Source organism: Chionomys nivalis, chromosome 1, assembly GCF_950005125.1.
Source record: "Chionomys nivalis chromosome 1, mChiNiv1.1, whole genome shotgun sequence".
Taxonomy (NCBI): Eukaryota; Metazoa; Chordata; class Mammalia; order Rodentia; family Cricetidae; genus Chionomys; species Chionomys nivalis.
The window spans coordinates 147987326-148008247 of record NC_080086.1 but is presented as its reverse complement, the minus strand read 5'-3'; the positions used below and the strand labels follow the sequence as shown (position 1 = coordinate 148008247).

At 39.0% G+C, this 20922-nt stretch overlaps 1 protein-coding gene across 1 annotated transcript in view; it reads right to left on the bottom strand.

Annotated features, from left to right (window-relative positions):
• Positions 1 to 20922, bottom strand: part of Klhl7 (kelch like family member 7) — a 60239-nt gene that overhangs the window by 6888 nt on the left and 32429 nt on the right. Inside the window, exons 6-8 of the mRNA XM_057776104.1 lie at positions 20235 to 20409; positions 16900 to 17042; positions 938 to 1178 (exon numbers count right to left, since the gene is read on the bottom strand). Of these exons, the coding sequence (XP_057632087.1) occupies positions 938 to 1178; positions 16900 to 17042; positions 20235 to 20409 (559 nt within the window). The remainder of the gene's footprint in view (positions 1 to 937; positions 1179 to 16899; positions 17043 to 20234; positions 20410 to 20922) is intronic.

Below are 20922 nucleotides of genomic sequence, written 5' to 3'. Positions count from 1 at the left end.
TTATTCTTGAGCTGGGGATATAGTGGTTCATATATGTGATCCCAGCACTCAGAAGATGGAGGCAGGCAGATGATGAGTTCAAGACCACCTTGGGCTATGAAGTAAGAGACTCTAACTCAAAAAACAGAAAGAAGATAAAAAGAACATACATTCTTTTTTTTTTTTTAAAGATTTTTATTTATTATGTATATAAGTTTCTTCCTTCATGTATCCTGCAGTACAGAAGAGGACACCAGATCTTATTACAGATGTTTGTGAGCCTGTGCTCACAACTCAGGACCTCTGGAAGAGCAGCCAGTGCTCTATTCCTCTGAGCCATCTCTCCAGCCACCAAGAACATACATTCTTAAGATACAAAGGAAACAAAGATAATACAGATTACAAGTAACATGTTCTTACTGGATCAGTGACTAAGCCAACTCTGAAACCTTTAAAGGAAATAACATTACCTACCCTAAAACAGGTAATCCATAAGTAAAATTAAGATACTGTTAACTATCATTTCATCACAATAAAACGACGGCTATTTATCTAGAAAGATGCCATTATATTTTTTTGTTATTTTTAATTATGTATATGTGTCTATGAATAGCATGCAGGTGCCTACAGAGACCAAAATTATTGGATGTCCTTCAGAGCTGGAGTTAAAAGTGGTTGTAAGCCTATCTGATGTGGCTACAAGGAATTGAACTCAGGTCCTCTGGAATAACAGTATGTACCTTTAATTACTGAGCCATCTCTCTAGTCCCAGAATGCTGGCACTCTTGCCGATGAATGTGAAGGATTAAGGTAAATTTACAAGGGAATAAGCTCTACAATGTTAGCAGACATTAAATTACCAAAGTATCTTGACAAATCTTCCTAATTTTTGGAAAATATGAATGCCAAGATACTTGGATTAAAATACTTCTGTTTAAAGATATCAACAGGGTCTTACCTACTTCTGAACCTCCAGATGTATAAATTTTGCCTTCTGCAGCACAGGCAGCAAGGCTGTCTCGAGGTGTTGGAGGACCCAGTTTGGAATACCAGCTATCCTTTACAACATTGTAGCAATCCATTCGCTTTATGGGGAAAAGCTGAGAACCACCCAAAATGTATACTACATTGTCCCAAAACACACAAGCTGCATCTCTTCGTTTTTCAAAGGGGCAGCGAATGTCTGTCCAGCTGTAATCCTGAAACAAGACAGAACAGTAAGCTTTCAGAAATGGAAACCAGAAATGACAAAACACAGATAAAGAAAGATAATACAAAGATCATGGGTGTGTTTACTTATTAGATTGCACATTAAAATGTTTGGGTTTAGACTATCACCAGTTTAAACTGAATGAGTTGAAGACTAGATAGTTATAGTTGTTTACCAGACACAGAAAAGCAGCTCACTAGAGAGGTGTAAGTATGTAAGGTTGAGAGGTGTCAGAGACAGCTTTGGACGGTAATGCAAGTTATGATAGAAAGTGAATCAGGTACAGGACTTTGCCTCACCAAGATAGGATAGATAATGGAGTATTTTCTCTCAATTTGTCAAATGCAAATGACTAGACATTGTTGATGTACTTATTGCCTGTATATATTATATATAGTTTCTGTACTTATTGTATATCGGTTTTCTTATATTAGTTATAGTCTTTTTTATTTTAGATAAAAGAGGAAATGTGGTTTTTTTGTTTGTTTTAATAAATAATCTTGCCTGAAGATTAGAGTGCAGAGTTAAGCCACTAGAGCCAGGAGTGGTGGCACACACCTTTAATTGCCCTTTGGTATGAGCATTGGTAGAGGTATAAGGTCACTCTAGTGGCTTACTGCTCTGCTTCTCTGATCTTCAGCTTTAATTCCTATATCTGATTCTGGGTTTTGATTAGTTAAGACCAGCTAGAATTTGTGCTACAAAGCCAGGCTTATCACTTTGTTTTGTGTTATCCAAGGATGCTTCTACCCATCTACCACATATGTGCATGGGTAACGTTGACAAAGGTATAATATACTGACATTTGTTCCTGCTGCTTTCCAAAATAATTTAAATTATCAGGATCAGGCAAGAATCCAAACAATTCTCAATCTCACTGAGCAAAGCACTGTGTATAAATGTTACTGCTGGGGTCCCTATAAGAATATCAAACCGATATTTATATCTTGCTAGCATCTGTTGTGTCAAATCTTGATGGAGGAAGGTCATTGGTTAATAAAAAAAACTGCTTGGCCCTCATAGGTTAGAACATAGGTGGGTGGAGTAAACAGAACAGAATGCTGGGAGGAAGAGGAAGTGAGCTCAAACTCGATAGCTCTCCTCTCTGGGGCAGATGCGATGAAGCTCCGACCCAGGATGGACGTAGGCTAGAATCTTCCCAGTAAGCGCACCTTGGGGTGCTACACACATTATTAGAAATGGGCTAGTCCAGGTGCGAAAGTTAGCCGAGAAGAGGCTAGATATAATGGGCCAAGCAGTGTTTAAATAAATACAATTTGTGTGTTGTTATTTCAGGGCATAAGCTAGCTAGGCGACCGGGAGCTGGGTGGCAGGAATGCAGCCTGCAGCTCCTACTACAGAATGGCGCCCAACATGGGGCAGCAATTTCTTGGGTCTGCTCTGCTTGCTAGAGGCACACAAGTGTTCTCATCTAAGAGAGGCTTCCTGACTCAGCTTTAGCTGCAAAACCCTCAGCTCTTTTAAGAGGTCCTGCCACGAAACACTTAAAACGGTGTTGGTGAAAAGCTGAAGGCATGTTTGTTTGTTTTCAGGCCGTAGCAGGAAAAAGCTGTGCTGTTTTAAAATGCTGGCTTTCTGGGCCTTCCGGCCAGGGCAAACTCTGACAGACGGTTTGTGTGGTTTGCAAGCACATGCTGCTGAAGCTTGCTTGCTGGCAGGGACCTTGAAATGCCATAGACTTAGACTTGTGGCAATAAAAATGGCTCCAGCGGTACCTCCGCCATGAGGCTGAAAGCTAAGGAATGGGCTGGATCTAGCAGGCAAAGCCACGGCTTTAATCCTACCCATATTGCTCAGTAAATTAAAGACTCATGTGGTCACAAAAAGAGAGATATTCAGTAAAAGAAAGATTCAAAGTTGAAGAAAACATTTAAATGATTTACAGTGTGTTAAAAATATATGCAGGCTAAAAGTTAAAGTTCTTAAAAGTTAAAAAAAAGGAAGAAAGAAAGTAGTTGGGTGTGGTAGTACACACCTTTAATCCCAACACTTGGGAGGCAGAGGGAGATTGACCTCTGTGACTTCAAGGTGTGGTAGCACATGCCTTTAATCCCAATGCCTGGGAGGCAGAGACAGGCAGATCTCTGAGAGTTCAAGGACAGCCTGGTCTACAGAGTTATTCCAGTACAAAGATATACAGAGAATATAAAATAAAAGTAAAAATAAATGAAATAGAGGCTAAAACAAAGCTGCACAAAGATGGAAAATACACAGAGAATTTTGATACTGTATGCTATTATGCTCTCTTTGAAATGTTTGAATGAGGAAGGAGCAAAAGCTGCTAAAAGATATTTGTTTATAAATGCTGCTGAACTAATCCAAGACAGATATTTTGAAATTATCTTGACTTTAAAATTTGGATCTAAGGACATGATGCTTTGGAAAGGAGTTTCTTCTTTTCTTTTCACAGAGGATGAGACTCTGTGGATTGTTTCTATTCCAATATGGTATGATAGACCATGCCCTCCCGAAGGGTTGCTGTGAACACCTTCAAAAAATCACTTTACTCAACTGCCGACTGAGATGACCCTGGCACACAGGTTATACCATGAAAGACCTAATTAGCGACGCCGCCATTCAGCAGGAAGCAGTTTGGAGAGAAAAAACTGTGCCCATGTTCCCAAATATTGTTTATAAATATTCTTTTACATTTAAAGGGGGATGTAATATAGATTTGAATAATTTGCATTGATATGGATTTTGCTTTAGTGATTTAAATTTAAGGTCAATTTTATTATATGTATATGTATTTCTGATCTTAAGGTATTGTGATTGTGTAGTTCATGTAAAAATGTAATGTATATAGGTTGTTAATAATCATCTATAATAGTCAAGCTTGTAGTCATGTTAGATTTTCAAGATGTGCATGGATATATTTCAGATAGGCATTCATCATATCTTTCAAAGGCTAGAGAATATGGTATTTTAAATGTTTTAATAACTTAGGGTTTTTCATGACAATGAGACACGTCTGCTCCTGGCAGCACCAATATACTTCAAGAAGAAAGAAGATGGGCATCGAAGAGACACCTTATGGAGTTTGATAGCCATTTGGGCAAAAAACTGCTCTTGCCTGGACTATTGCATAAACTGGACACAGAGAACCCGCAGAGAGAGAGGACTACTGAACTTGCCTAAAGGTGAGATGATCTTTCGGGGTTCCTGATTCATGAAGGAGTCTGCGAGACATTCTGCAGGACACAGTAGATAGTGACTGAACTGACTTTGAAATTTCCTGCTTCATGGAAATGTCTCTGGATACTATGGGCCTATAGGCCGAAGATGGATGCCCCAATGGTACAGAGGAACTTTGGGTGGCTGTCCAGGCAGCGAGATGTCTCTGTGATTTCTAGAGTTTTGTAAGTTGCTTACTTCTCATTTACTTAGGTAATATTATATCCTTCTGGAGTCTTTGATAGAGTTGAATAGTTATAGTTGTTTTCCTTAGTTATAAAAGATAAAGTAGATATAAATATTGTAACTGTAATTTTTACTTGATAACTTTTGTTATATGTAACTTTGCTATGTTAAAGCCTTCCTTTTTTTTTTAAACAGAAAAAGGGGAAATGATGGAGGAAGGTCATTGGTTAATAAAAAAACTGCTTGGCCCTCATAGGTTAGAACATAGGTGGGTGGAGTAAACAGAACAGAATGCTGGGAGGAAGAGGAAGTGAGCTCAGACTCGATAGCTCTCCTCTCTGGGGCAGATGCGATGAAGCTCCGACCCAGGATGGACGTAGGCTAGAATCTTCCCGGTAAGCGCACCTTGGGATGTTACACACATTATTAGAAATGGGCTAGTCCAGGTGCGAAAGTTAGCCGAGAAGAGGCTAGATATAATGGGCCAAGCAGTGTTTAAATAAATACAATTTGTGTGTTGTTATTTCGGGGCATAAGCTAGCTAGGCGACCGTGAGCTGGGTGGCAGGAATGCAGCCCGCAGCTCCTACTACAAAATGTTCGTTAGATTAGAACATATCCTAAGAATAGAAGGGCTGATCTCTTAGGAAAGAAAGTGCATTTGCAGGAACTTTTAACTCTTAATTATAAACATTGTTTTTCAATAGGGAAAACAGAGCATTAATTACTCAGGTTTTTAACCTTAAGTCAGGATCTTTGTCTCCTTGGGTTACTGGGTGGTATACCTACTGGCAGGCAAACAACTACAAGCTAAATATGACATCATTTTTGACGTGGGATTCCCCTCTGTATGCTGTGAATATGTTTTATTACCATTCGTTAATAAAGAAGCTGCTTTGGACCTATGGAAGGGCAGAATAAAGCCAAGCAGGAAGTCCGAACAGAGATATAGAAAGTAGGTGGAGTCAAAGAGACTACTGAAAGTGACAGACGCTGGAACTTTACCCGGTTGTGGCGATACACAGAATAATAGAAATGGGTTAATTTAGGATGCAAGAGTTAATCAATAAGAAGACTAAGCTAATAGGCCAAGCAGTGTTTTTAAGTAATATAATTCCTGTGTGACTATTTTGAGTCTGGGCAGCCAGGAAACGAACAAGCAGTGTCTGTCTACACATTTTGAAGCTTTAGTCTTATCCAATGGACACAGAAAGCCTAGAGATAAATACTTTTACATATTTATTAGATAAAACTGTATACTACAGAACAAAAGTAATCACCATATATTCTATAGGGAGCAGTTCTTTAAAGGCAATCTCATGTATTGTACAAATCCACTAATCAGAGAAATACAACTTAACTACATAAACTCAGTCAATCTTAGGTCTCACCATGACTTCACACAATTCACTGAACACTATATGGGAAATTCTCTGTAATTTTAAAAGATACCGGTTACTTTATCCTTCTATGACCTTCACTTAAATTTAGGCTAAAATGACTAGTCATTTATTCTTTTAAATGATCCCCAACACCTTTTATTCTTGAAATTAAAATAACTGCCCAGGGCCTGGGAAGAGGGCTTAGTGGTTAAGAGCATACACTACTCTTGCAAAGAATCCAGGACAGTTTCCCAGCACCAACGTTGGGTGGCTCACAGCTGCTTTGAACTTCAGCTCTAGGGAATCTGTGACTATTCTTGGTTGTCAACTTGACCACATTTGGAATTAACTAAAACCCAAGTAGCTAGAGATACCTGTGAGGAAATTTTCTTTCTGGCTTTTTAAAGACAGGGTTCTCTGTACAACAGTCCTGGTTGGCCTGAAACTTACTTTGTAGACCAGGCTGGCCTTGAACTCACTGAAATAAATCTGCCTGCCTCTGCTTCCCAAGTGTTAGAATTAAAGGCATGTGCCACCACAGTCCAGCTGAGGAATTTTTCTTTTAATATTTATTTATTATGTATACAATATTCTGTGTGTATGTCTGCAGGCCAGAAGAGGGCACCAGACCCCATTACAGATGGCTGTAAGCCACCATGTTGTTGCTGGGAATTGAGCTCAGGACCTTTGGAAGAGCAGGCAATGCTCTTAACCTCTGAGCCATTTCTCCAGCCCCGGAATTGTTCTTAAATAATTTGAAGTGGGAAGACTCACTTTTAATCCAGATCTTTTGAGGTTGGAGGATCTACCTTTTATCTGGGCTACACCTTCTGCTGGCATTGTGTAGGAGTTCCTTCTGTTTCTGTGTTGCTTTCATTGGTTAATAAATAAACTGCCAATCCCAGCACTTGGGAGGCAGAGGCAGGCGGATCTCTGTGAGTTCGAGACCAGCCTGGTCTACAAGAGCTAGATCCAGGACAGGCTCCAAAACCACAGAGAAACCCTGTCTCGAAAAACCAAAAATAAATAAATAAACAAACAAACAAACAAACAAACAAACAAACAAACAAACTGCCTTGGCTTAGTTGGCAGGGCGGAACTTAGGTAGGCAGAGAAAACAGAACTGGGAATCCTGGGAGGAAGAAGGGCAGAAGAAGAGAAGCCATGGATCCTCTGTCTAAGATGGATGCCGGTTAGAATCTCTGGTAAGCTACTGCCACGTGGCGATACACAGATTAATGGAGATGGGCTAAATCAAGATGTAAGAGTTAGCCAATAAGAAGTTAGAGCTAATGGGCCAGGCAGTTTTTAAATTAATACAGTTTCTCTGGTTATTCCGGGTGTAAGCTAGCTGGGTGGCAGGGACGAACAAGGCGCCGCACTCCTTGAAACACTGGCAGACTATATAACGGACATGGACCAAGGAAATTTGCCCTCTTTGCTTGCTCTTGATGGCTAGTTTGTTCCTTCACTGGGAATAGAGCCCACTTCAGAATTCTGGTGTATATTGAAGACCAACTGTGTTGGGGAATATTATTTTAAGGTGTGTTGCTTTTGTTTATGCTGCATTTGTTTAACTCTGTGAAACTGTGATTCTTTGCTTGTCTAAAACACCTGATGGGCTAATAAAGAGCTGAATGGCCAATAGTGAGGCAGGAGCAAGGACAGGCAGGGATTGCAGACAATATAAATAGGAGGCGCAATGAAAGAACAAGAACAGGAGGACACCAGGGGCCAGCCATCCAGCTATCCAGCCAGCCATGGAGTAGGAGTGAAAGTGAGATACACTGAAGTAAGAAAAGAAAAAGCCTAAGGTGGACAGGACAATTTAAAATTAAGAAAAGTAGACTAGAAACAAGTCCAGCTAAGGTTGGACGTTTATAACTAAGAATAAGCTTCCATGTGTGATTTATTTGGGAGCTGAGTGGTATCCCCCCAAAGCCAAAAGAGTAAAACATGCAACAATGGCATCATGGGCTTAACAATTACTAGATTCTTGTACCTTCCATTGGTAAACAGTAGTTGTTGGATTAGCTGGACTCCAGCTTGTAAGCCATTCTAGTAAATCTTCACCCCCCACTCTCAGGTCTGTGTCTCCAGAGCTGTGTTCCCAAGCTGTGGGTTATGACCCCTTTGGGAGTTGAACAACCCTTCTATAGGGATCACCTAAGACCACTAGAAAATTATATAATGTAATATATTTATAATATGATCTGTAACAGTAGCAAAACTAGTTATGAAGAAGCAACAAAAATAATGTTATGGCTGGGGGTCACCACAACATGAGGAACTGAATATTAAAGGATTGCAGAATCAGGAAAGTTGAGAAGCATTGCTCTAGAGACCCTGACTAACACAGATTTTGGTATCAGGAGTGGGGTAACCCTAATACAGTATCTGACACCCTCTTTTGACCTTCACGGCTAGACTCATGTTGTGAGCCTTACTCACAGCCACACACAGGCTCATACTCTTAATTAAAAATAAATCCTAACATGTGTCTTAGGGGCTTCCTACATTCCAAATTTAAGAATGAAAATAACTTTAGGGGTAGCAAGGTAATTCAGAGAGTAGAGATGCTTGTTGAAGACCTGAGTTCAATCCTGGAGACCTGTAATTTATGCTATTTCTTAAACACCTTCCAAGTTTTCTTAGTTTTGAATCAAGACCTTGCTATGCTAGTCACATCTCAAACTCTTTGTCTCAAGTGAGACTAGAGGCACGTAACACCATGCCTGAGTCTTGTTCTCTTTAACATATTTAATGATAGTTAATCTTAAACTCAACTGTTATTGTATGTCAGACACTATGTTTAGTAACCATTAGCTACATAAAATATTGTAATGGTTACCATCTTTTAGGAAGTTAACCAAAATGTCCTTTGTAAACATTTCTACTAAGAATATAAATTACTCATGTTAGCTATTATTTAGTGCCTTACAATTCAGTCATTTAAAAAATCTGTTTGAAGCCTGGTGGTGGTGGTGCACACCTTTGGTTCCAGCACTTGGGAGTCAGAGGCAAGCAAATATCTTTGAGTTCAAGACCAGCCTGGCCTATTGAGTGAATTCCAGTAAAGTCAAGGCTACACAGAGAAACCCTGTCTTGGAAAAACAAACAAACAACAAAACCAAAATCTTAAATCAGTTAAGTTTTACTGAATATGCCACTGCAAATATGTGCTTAGGTGTTGAGGAAATAGGAAGCTAGGGCTGGAGAGATGGCTCAGTGGTTAAGAGCACTGGCTGCTCTTCCAGATGTCTACAGTTTAATTTCCAACACCCACATGGCAGCTCACACCTGTCTGTAACTCCAGTTTCAGGGAACCCAACACCCATGGCAAATCGCCAATGCACATAATAAATATTTTAAAAAGAAAGTAGAAAAACTGGAAAGGTATGAAGGGCAGGATGTAAGTTTTCACACACTACCATGCCACCATGTATTATATACACTGAAATAGGATGTCCTTTCTTCCTTGGTCCTACTCAGCTTTTCTTGCCACAGACTATCATTCTTTTTAACAATTTATTTAAATTTATGTGCATTGGTATGAAGGTGTTAGATCCCCTGGCCCTGGAGTTACAGACAACTGTGAGCTGCCATGTGGGTGCTGAGAATTGAACCCAGGTCCTCTGGAAGAGCAGCCAGTGCTCTTAACCACCATCTCTCCAGGCCCAGACTATAATTTTTCAAGAACAAAAGTCCTTTCCTTCGGTAGGCTTCACTGAGTCCCTTCTATGAATCCTGCCCATGTAGAGTCCAGATGGAGAACTGAGTCCTCCCATTCCCACTCCCCTCCAGCCAAAAGATGGCTACAGCCCCATAAAGGCTCCACCACACAGATTCCATTCTTCTTACTTACAGCCTTTATCATACACCTGAAACTATTTTGACTTTCTCCAAATCTGCATGATCTGCCAATTTACCATGCTATCTGTGACAATGAATTTGTATCCTAGTTTTGTCAAGTGGATACAGCCTTGAGGAATTACTCAGATCAGATTAGGCTTGTCTATGAGGCACTGTCCTATCATGACCTGATCTAAGAGGGCTGGCCCAGCCTTCTGTGGGTGTCATTTCCTTTCCTCACTGATAGACTAATCTGTAAGCAGAAATAAATACTTTCCTTCCCTAAATTGTTCTATCTTACCACAGCAACAGAAAGGAAACTAGACCATCAGGTCAGTCATATTTTCACTGAAAAGTTTCTGAAAGGTGCAGTTATCACACAACACAAAGCAACATATTTCTGAAGGTAAGAATTTTAGGTGCTGGACAAAGGTGGGTGGGGGATATGAGGTAAAGTCCATGACACTACAATCACTGTGTTAGGAAGATAACTAGAAAGAAACAGGAGGACTGGCAAGAAGGCTCAGCTGGTTAAGGTGCTTGTTGCTGAGTCTAATGACCTGAATTTAATCCTTGGGTAAACTCACACGATGAGTTTATGTGAGTTCATGCTGGAACACACATAATGGAAAGATAGAACTGAATCTTGTAAGTTGTTCTCTGATCTCCACATGTGCACATGGCATTTTCATGATCCTACCCCACCTCACAAACATAAAGAGACTGAAGCTAACATATTTAATTTTGTAAGGTCTTTAAGGAAGGCCAAGTGCTCAACAGAGAATCTGTTCCTGTGTGTTCTCCACATGAAGATGAAAGTAATGTGTCTGTCTACTGAAAAGATTCAGGTAGAAAATCCACTGTGAATGAGCTAAAGAGAACAACAGCTTCATACTGTTAGCCGAGGAAGCTCACGGGTGCCCATGATGATTCCTGTCACATTTCAGCAATGTCAGCTGCTGGGATCATAGCACTGTCTCTTCTTTTGAGACACTGTGTATCCCTGACTGGCCTGAAACTCAGATCTACCTGCCTTTGCCTCTGACTCCAGAGTTCTGGGATGAAAGGTGCAACACCCTGTCTAGCTCAAAAGTCTCAGTTTTAAAAAGGCAATGCCACTTTATTTTAAGGTCTACTAGAAGCTTTTATACATGTTCTTTCAAAATCATACACAAGAAATGACTGTCAAATTCCACTCTCACCATAGGGTAGAACTGTCTCCTTAGCCTTAAGAGAGAAGGTGGCTATCATACTGTGAGATAGAAGCAGTATTTCTAATGAGAAAATGTGCTCTGGGTTGAAGATAAAGTTTTTTTGAGGGGGATGCTACCACATAAAACCAAGTAATAAAATTCCCTGGGAAACGTCATAAAATGTTATATTTGTTCATTCTTCCTCATACACTCATATCCTTTCTCACAACAGACCACATACTAACCTCATACTTAGTTTGAGTGAGAAAATGCACCCAGAGATTGTCATTCCAGTACTTGGGAAGTTGAGGCAGCAGGATCACTGAGTTCAAGGTCAGTTTGGTCTATAAAGTTTGCAGAGAGGGAAGGCTCAGAACAAACCTTTGAATCCCGATTAACAAACGATATATACATTTTATATTTTTATAATACTTGAGCTGGGTTTACCATTTGTCTGTTTTCTTGCCAGAGAATATGCTAGATCCCTTCTTCTCTATGACATAGTCTCCTTTTCCTTCAGTACACCAAAGTGGTTAAGTGAAGATCTTCACTGAGTTCTAGACCCTTAACAAATCCTTTTATTAGGAATCCAAATAAAAATTGGTCAATTAAGTCAACTTTTATTTAGGCATCAGTACCATCATCCACTGCCATGCTACAGTTAAGCACACAAACAGAAACAGAACACTGAACACATAGTTCTTTCAGCAATCACTAAGCACTTGGAAGTTGAAAACTAGGTACAAGATGGGGAAAGGGAGAAGTGTTTTTACAATTTTTGCTATCACCTTTTTATCATCAGTTGATATAAGCATTTGCTTTCTGACGCCAGTAATACCCAAGGAATATCAAAGAGGCTATCAGGGAGATGATAGATATCTCAATTAACAAGCACTGCTTAACAGTTGTCCTCTTTGAAGGAGATCAGTTCTCTGAAACTGATCATCTCTTTTGGCTTGTACAAGAGCCACACAAATGATTCCCATTAATAAGTGAGAACCATTTCTAAAAATATTAAGTTAAAGAATTTTAAAGTAAACCACCTCTTTGTTACTTCTTATTAAGCAGTCTATTACTTGACTAATGATATAATGTTCACTTGGGGTATCCCAAATAAATAACAGTTTATAATTAAATCATCTTATTTAATATTAGAAATAATTAGGACTAATTAATTTAAACACTAAAATGTTTTAAAGATAACTGGCTAAAGTTTTTCAAGATGAGTTTTTACAGCAAAAAAGACAGGAGCTGCTGGGCGATGGTGGCGCACGCCTTTAATCCCAGCACTCGGGAGGTAGAGGCAGGCGGATCTCTGTGAGTTCAAGACCAGCCTGGTCTACAAGAGCTAGTTCCAGGACAGGCTCCAAAACCACAGAGAAACCCTGTCTCGAAAAAAAAAAAAAAAAGAAGACAGGAGCTAGCTCTTCTAAGAGAAACCGTAAATACTATAGATGGATTCTAATAATGCTTAGAATTTCAGGGAATAAAATAACAGATGGAATGACATTTTTAAATTAAGTAGGCAATTCCTCCATTATTTGAATTTTCTAAAAATTTGTGGTTGAGTACAAAAGGTGGCAATTAAGAGTGGGCCATTTTAAAGAACAAAGCAAGGCATCAAGTGAGGATTCTGGAACTACAGTCTCAGTACCAAGGCCGTGCAGAATTTCCATCTTTTCCTAGCTGTCCAATAAAAACAACAGCAAGGAAAGTGTTAGATTTACAGGCTCAAGTGTCAGAGTTATCGCATTTGTTTTATTCTAGCAATGATGCTCCTTGCCTCCCAAATGAATTCAAGATTCTCTGGCCCATCATATACACCAGCACAGTCCTTTGTTTGTTTATTTATTCAGTTTTTCGAGACAGGGTTTCTCTGTAGCTTTGGAGCCTGTCCTAAAACTCGCTCTGTAAACCAGGTTGGCCTTGAACTCACAGAGATCCTCCTACTTCGGCCTTCCGAGTGTTGGGATTAAAGGCGTGCGCCACCACTGTCTGGCTTGATTATTATTTTTTTATTGCCTAAATAAACACCACAGCTAGGTTTTAAGGGTGAAACTATGATTACCACCTGAAAGCTTAGTTTGTAAAAAGTACAATTTAAGCTGCTAGGATTTCAGGATATGCTTAGGAAGGGATTATTTTTCTTTTCTTCACTCAAAAAAGATGCTGAAAATTTAAAAAGCAAATTATCACTTAAATTTCAACAGGCTTACCCTCATCTGGTATAAAACAGGTATGCAGGTGTGACTAGTCTTTTAAACAACTAAGAAAACTGTATTTTTCGGTCTGTACGATTTAGGCCACACTTCTCATAGCAGCCACCTGTCTCCGATGTCAAAGAAGCCATGTGTGAAGCCGTATTTTGAGGTTGGGGGGACAACAGCCCGACAAACACCGACGGGCGTGACAGTGGGTGGGGTTCTGTTCTCCAGAGGTGGCTTTGTATCTGGCAGCACATCACTTACTTTTTGGTTTATGGTATTAAATGTTCTCAGAAGAAGTTGTTGGAGACTGAAAAAGGTACAGGGGAGTAACCGCTGAGCGAGTGAGCCAGAGACCGCTGAGGGACTGGACGTGAATCTGGGACCTTCAAGGGAGTAGACCTAAGTCAGGACCCCTGTGGGTCTGAGCGTGAGTCTAGGACCTCCCAGGAACTAGGCCTGAGCCAGGCAGGACCTCTGGCAGTCTGGGCATGAATCTGGGACCTCTTGAGGGAGTAGGAATGAACCAGAGATCTCTGCGGGGCCAGGCATTGGTCTGGGACATCAAAAGGAATAGGCAGGAACCTGGAACCTCTGGGAGTGTGGGCATGAGTCTGGGACATCTGAGGGAGTAAGCCTGAGCCAGGTCCTCTGTGGTTCCAGGTGCACCCGAGCCTGGGAACTCCGAGACAATAGACTGGAGCTAGAAACCATTGCAGGACTAACTCCAAACCAGGAACTTCTGCAGGGGGGATCCAGACTAGGATTTATAGAGACAGTTCAAAGCCAGTAACCTAGGCCAAAGTAGGCCTGAGACAGTAAACTCCAAGGGAGAGAGCAAAGCACAGGAGCACTGAGCTATGTCCAAAAACACACACTGAGTAACCAATGGGGTAACTAGAACTGTGGTACTGACTATAACATGAGGAACAATCATCTGGGCTTTGGATACATTGGCATCTAGAAGATTATTCAACAGAATCTCAGACAGCCCCAACCACACCTATTAGAGGAAAAGATGAGTAGAAAAGGTAAGAACACATGTAACACCACAAAGGTCAACACAACACCAGTAAAACCTAAAGACCCTAAAAAGCAAGACCTGAACAACCAAATATAGATGAGGTAGAAGAAAATGACCTAAAAAAATAACTTCAGGAGAATGTTTGAAACTCTTAAAGAGGAAATGAGAAATTCCCTTAAAGAAATGGAAGAAATGTTAAACAAAAAATTGGAAGACATCAGGAAATCCCTCAAAGAAAACCAAGAAAAAGAAATCAAACATATTAAAGAAACTATTTAAAACTTGAAAACTGAAATAGAGACAATAAAGAAAACACAAGCCAAGGAAATTATAGAAACAGAAATCATGAGAAAACAATCAGGAACCACAAACACAAGCATGAACAGCAGAATACAAGAGATGGAAGAAAGAATCTCAAGTGCTGAAGATACAATAGAGGAAATAGACTCATCAGTTAAAGAAAACATTAAATCTAACAAAAGCTTAGCCCAAAATATCCAGGAAATATGGGACACCATGAAAAGGCCAAATCTAAAAATAATAAATATAGAAGAAGGAGAAGAATTTCAACTCAAAAGCGCAGAAAATATATTTAACAAAATCATAAAAGAAACTTTCCCAACCTAAAGAAAGATATGCCTATGAAGATATAAGAAGCTTACAGATCACCAAATAGACTGGATCCAAATAAAAAGTCCTCTCACCACATAATAATCAAAACACTAAACATACAGAGTACAGAAAGAATATTAAGAGCTGCAAGGGAAAAAGGCCAAGTAACATATAAATGTAGACTTATCAGAATTACACATGACTTCTCATTGGAGACAATGAAAACCAGAAGGTCATGGTCAAGCATTAGGCAGACATTAAGAGACCACGGATGCCAGCCCAGACTACTATACCCAGCAAAACTTTTGATCACCATAGAAGGACAAAACAAGACATTCCATGACAAAACTAGATTTCACCAATACCTAGCCACAAACCCAGCCCTACACAAAATACTAGAAGGAAAACTCCAACCCAAGGAAGTTAGCTACACAAACAAAAACACAGACAATTGATGGTCTCATAGAAGCAAATCCCAAAGAAGGGAAAAACACACAAATTAACATCACCAACAATGAAAACTAAATTAAGAGGAGATAGCAATCACTGGTCATTAATATCCCTTAAAGTAAATGGACTCAACTCACCTATAAAAAGGCACAGAATATAAAAAAAAATTTAAAAAGGCACAGAATAAGCCGGGCGGTGGTGGCGCACGCCTTTAATCCCAGCACTCGGGAGGCAGAGGCAGGCGGATCTCTGTGAGTTCGAGACCAGCCTGGTCTACAAGAGCTAGTTCCAGGACAGGCTCCAAAACCACAGAGAAACCCTGTCTCGAAAAACCAAAAAAAAAAAAAAAAAAAAGGCACAGAATAACATTGGATATGAAAATAGAATCCATCCTTCTTCTGCATACAAGAAACACATCTCAACCTCAAAGACAGACATCGTTCAGAGTAAAGGGTTGGGAAAAATATACCAATCAAATGGACCTAAGAAGCAAGTGGGTGTAGCTGTCCTAATATGTAACAAAATAGACTTCAAGCTAAAATCAAAAGAGACAAAGAAGGTTATTTCATATTAATCACAGGAAAAATCCACCAAGAGGAAATCTCAATACTGAACATCTATGCCCCAAATACAAGGGCACCCTCATATGTAAAATAAACACTTTTTAACTGGTTAGCTACCCAATAACAGGCTACCACACTAGGAGACATCCATTTGTAAGAAGACAATGCTTGCCTTCCTTGGAACTGAAACAATACAGATTTGGACTGTCCATTTCTGTCTTGATATTCCTATGCTTTTATTACATAGATGTCTTGAAGGTCCAACTTTACATAGAAAAAGGTACCAGACAAGTATCCTAATGTCAATAGGATGCTCTGGTCTCAAGTACTAACCATTAATAGAAAAGGGGGCTTTTTAAGAGAAAGTTATCCTGTTATGCTTGGATTCAGCATGGGTTATGGATACCTTTTAGCAAATTCTGGGAGTTATCATTTATGATTTTGGTACTTGCTCTGTTCCAGCAATGCATGCAGTATCAGAAAAATATTGTATTTCCACACCTCTAAAAACACAGTATAAGACACAAGGAGAAATATGAATGAACCATATTGAGGCTGTAACTAAACATTGACATATTTTAAAAAAATTGTGTCCCTAGACCTATGGCTCATAATCTGCTATTCCAACTGTTATTAACTGTACTGGAAAACAGACTAAAAGTATTAATCGTTCCTAAATAGTTGGATAAAGTTATCTATGTGACTACATTTTTCCAAATTTTCTAGAATGGCAATGTACTATAATTATTAAAGAAAGAAAACACATCTAGCTTAAGAAGCTAATTTTCAACTGAAGATTATCACCTAATGAAAGCAAGGACATGAGAATGAGTGCATAGACTTGCTAACAAAGACTGAACTTTGGCTCTTCTGTAGTGGTTTCCTTTTAAAGCACTCCAGAGTAGTTATAGGGGACCTTTGAAATCTAATTCTCAATTTCCTTACCCTATAAAACAACAATAACTAGGCAATCAACTACTACTTACCACATGAGATGTGTCTTTATGTACTCAGTCCCTTCAAAATAAAAATCAGAAAAAAATCAGTTACCTTTGGGTTAAAATATCTACAAGACTGTGGTTGGGAACCTCCGAATAGAGCTATGCGGTAATCGTGTTTCTTTCTTCTAGGCCGGGTGCCACCTGCAAGCTCTTCTCGATCCTCAGGAGACAGTAGATGGTACCTCATTCCACCTGCACAAAATACATGGTTACTCTTCAAGAGCTCCAGGTACTACTAAGTCAGTGATTTGAAAAGTAAAGTAGGGGCTGGAGAAATAGCTCAGAGAGGTTAAGAGCATTGACTGTTCTTCCAGAGGTCCTGAGTTCAATTCCTAGCAACCACACAGTGGCTCACAGCCATCTATAATTAGATCTGAAACCCTCTTCTGGTGTTTAAGGAAACATGCAGAAGAACATTCTCTTTTGGCATGCAGGCAAACAAGTAGACAGAACAATGCATAAATAATACATTTAAAAAAAAAAGTAAAGTAGTTCTTTTTTATTTTAGCCCCTCCCCCCGTAACTTAAATTACTTTTTGATCCTTCTAGTGTTCTAGGAAGAAAGGAGACAGAGGCAGGATAAATGTCTAAGAATTCTCATCCTAATTTACCACCCTCAGCAATCAATATTACTAAGACTATGTCACTTACTATGTACCAGTGAAATCTAGATCACTTAACCTAGTAATCTCTATCTTTTTTTATGAAATAAGATTTTACTATGTAACACAGGAAGCTGTACTTCAACTAGTAAGCCTCTTGCCTCAATTCCTTAATGCTGAGATAACAAATGTGTGTGCCACCACCATCAGCTCTGTTTTCACTGCATATTAGAATCACATAAGAAATCTCTATACCTGGTTCCTACCACACAGTTCAATTAACATCTCTAGTGCAGGCACCAGGTATTTGGTGTGTTAAAGGGTTCCATCTTGTCATTTAAATGTGGTTCAAACAGTAGCAGCTTCAGAACCTGGAACTTTGTTAGAAATGCTGAATCCCACTACCTAAAAGCTACCAAAGCACCATCTGTGTACTTGACAATCCCAAGTTAACTCAGATGTACATAAAACTTATCTTAGATCAAATGCAATGAGGATTCAAAACTATTATGGATCTTCCTTAATTTGGTTGAGTCACACATCAATAACTGATTAAGATGTCATTTTACATTAGAGTGGGAAAAATGGATTGTCTATTAATGTTAGACAATAGAGGGAAAAAACTATATTCCCTATCTCATATTTTCTTCTTAACAAGAATTGAAATTTGAAAAAAATCTCACAAATGTTGGAAAGGAAAACTAGAAAAATATTCATTATATAAAATAAAATTACAACGCTATTCTATTAGAAAGATTAAGTTTAGCAACTTTACAAAAAGTAGATTAAGTACCAAGATGCAGTTCACAAAAAATAAAAATAAAGACAATTCTTCAAAATATAAAACATGCTTGAGCATTTCCCACACTCTTTTTTTCAGATTTGTGAGATCAAACAGTTGAGCACAGAGTTATGAAGGCCCAAACTAAGGTGCCCAGCCTCTCCATACACAGTTCCATTTGTTAGCTCTTAACCGACTCCTGGGCAAAACTACATACTCAAGAAGAGCTGACAAAAATAAGCAAGAACACTCAACGATAATACAGACAAGACAGGCAACATAGGTAAGTTCCAAAGCATCAAAATGACCATCTGAAAACAGTAATGATATCACTCTCATTAAATAAGAAATCAGAGTTAAGTAGGGACTCATCAAAATTGAAAATAGTGGAAATATAAAGTTTATAAAGATAAATTAAGGTAAACTCTCAGACGATGACCAGTGTGGGAATAGAACTAAGAAAGACAAAGAACCATGAGATCAATATTTAATGCTGAAGAAACACAGTATTAATAACAAAAAACATAGAAATCAAAGGCTGGAAAAAGAAAATGATCTTTAAGAAATATACACACACTACTGCCAACTTTCAAACCACCAGGATTAAATAAAACAGTACACTGATCTTACATGAGAAATTTAAAAAAAGAACAATTTGGCACTAGAATTCTCAATAGCAGTACCAGCATCCTGCAGATGACAGAGCAGTACATTCAATAGGCTAACTGCAAGGCTGTTTTCAGCATATGTGGTTTAACTAGCTTCAATTTTTATAGTGAAATAAATATGAGATTCATCAAATCTCCAAGTATTTATCAATTATCAGGAATCCTTTATAAGATGTGCTCCATCTAACAGAAGAAAAACAAGGGGAGTCAAGAATGACAGGCCACACTTGTAATCTCAGTACTCAGGAGAGGGAAGGCAGGAGATTTTGAGTTTCTGGCCCACCTGGGCTTCACAGTGAGAGAAATTTTGTCTCAAAACAAACAAAAACAACAAAAGAGGAAAGAAAATCTTGCATTCAGAAGAGAACAGATTGAAAAGATACTCTAAAATGGCAAAGAAAAGTCCCAGGACAAGAAATGTGTATCAGGCTCAACCTAGAGGGCAAGCAGCCCGTGTAGGAATAGGCAGAAGAAAAGTACTGAAAAGAACATTTTAAAGAATAATGTTTGGGGGGCTGGAGAGATGGCTCAGCGGTTAAGAGCATTGCCTGCTCTTCCAAAGGTCCTGAGTTCAATTCCCAGCAATCACATGGTGGCTCACAACCATCTGTAGTGAGGTCTGGTGGCCTCTTCTGGTCTTCAGGCATACACACAGAAAGAATATTGTGTATATAATAAATAAATAAATAAATAAATATTTTTTTTTTTTTAAAAAGAACTTTTTTTTTTTTTTTTTTTTTTTTTTTTTTTGGTTTTTCGAGACAGGGTTTCTCTGTGGTTTTGGAGCCTGTCCTGGAACTAGCTCTTGTAGACCAGGCTGGTCTCGAACTCACAGAGATCCTCCTGCCTCTGCCTCCCGAGTGCTGGGATTAAAGGCGTGCGCCACCACCGCCCGGCTAAGAATAATGTTTTAAATAATAAAAACAATGGGTTAATTTTATGAAGTGGCATTTTATGAAAGTATTTAGGACTTCTAGATTGAGAAAATAAAAAAAAAACAAATGAAAGAAATCAGCATATTATTAGCTCCAGGAAAATAAAGAAATGTCAAGATGGAATACTACTTGGTTAAATCAAAAGGAAGCACTATGAACAAAGTACATGAATGGTATTGTGTACAAATTAGAACAGGCCCATGATGCGGGGATCTTCACTTTTTCACTATAAAACAAGGGCTGAGGATAATGCTTTTCAGAGGGCTGAGAACCCACATTAAGAAGACAAAGTCTTCAATGGTTTTCCCTGACAAGTGAGTGTGATTCACTGAACAGGTTTTTAGTTTATGGGAAACGGTCATGTGATCCATATATAGATGGGTATGAAGGCAACTTACTTATCACCATTTTAAGGCATTCCGGATTGTCTTGAATAAGCGGTTCAGCTTGTACTGTTTTACTTAGGAAATTCTTCGATATAAGAGGAAATCTGACTTTAGCAAGGATATCAACCATAAATGGCTGGCGATTAGGCTCATCATATTTCAGCCACCTCACTGCAGCATCATAAACCTAGGGGGAAACAGAAGAGTCAAGTTCTGAGATATCAGAAACATTCCAAACGTCAGTTTTCCCTCACACTGAGAAGGGGACAATTACTTATTCTCAGTATTTTGTCCAATACTTGTTTGCATTCCTCAACACCTGACTATACCTCAAACACTTTACACTGCATTAGTGAGCCCTTATAAGCAGTATGTCTGCTATAACTACTAATATACATTGTGATGGGAAGGATGTTATCATTGTGATTTTAAGAAGAGATTTATGGGACTGAAAAGATGGTTCAGCTGTCAAGAACACATACTGCTCTTCTAGAGGGCCTGAGTTTGGTTCCTAGCACCCATATCAGGCAAGTAACAATGGTCTCTAACTCCAGCTCCAGGGGATCCAATGCCTGGCTTCCAAGGGCACTTGCACATAAGTGCACATATCTACACATATACATGTAATTAAAAATAATAAAATTCTGTAAAAAGAATTATTTTCATTTATGTCTATGTATGTATGTGTCTCCATGTGTTG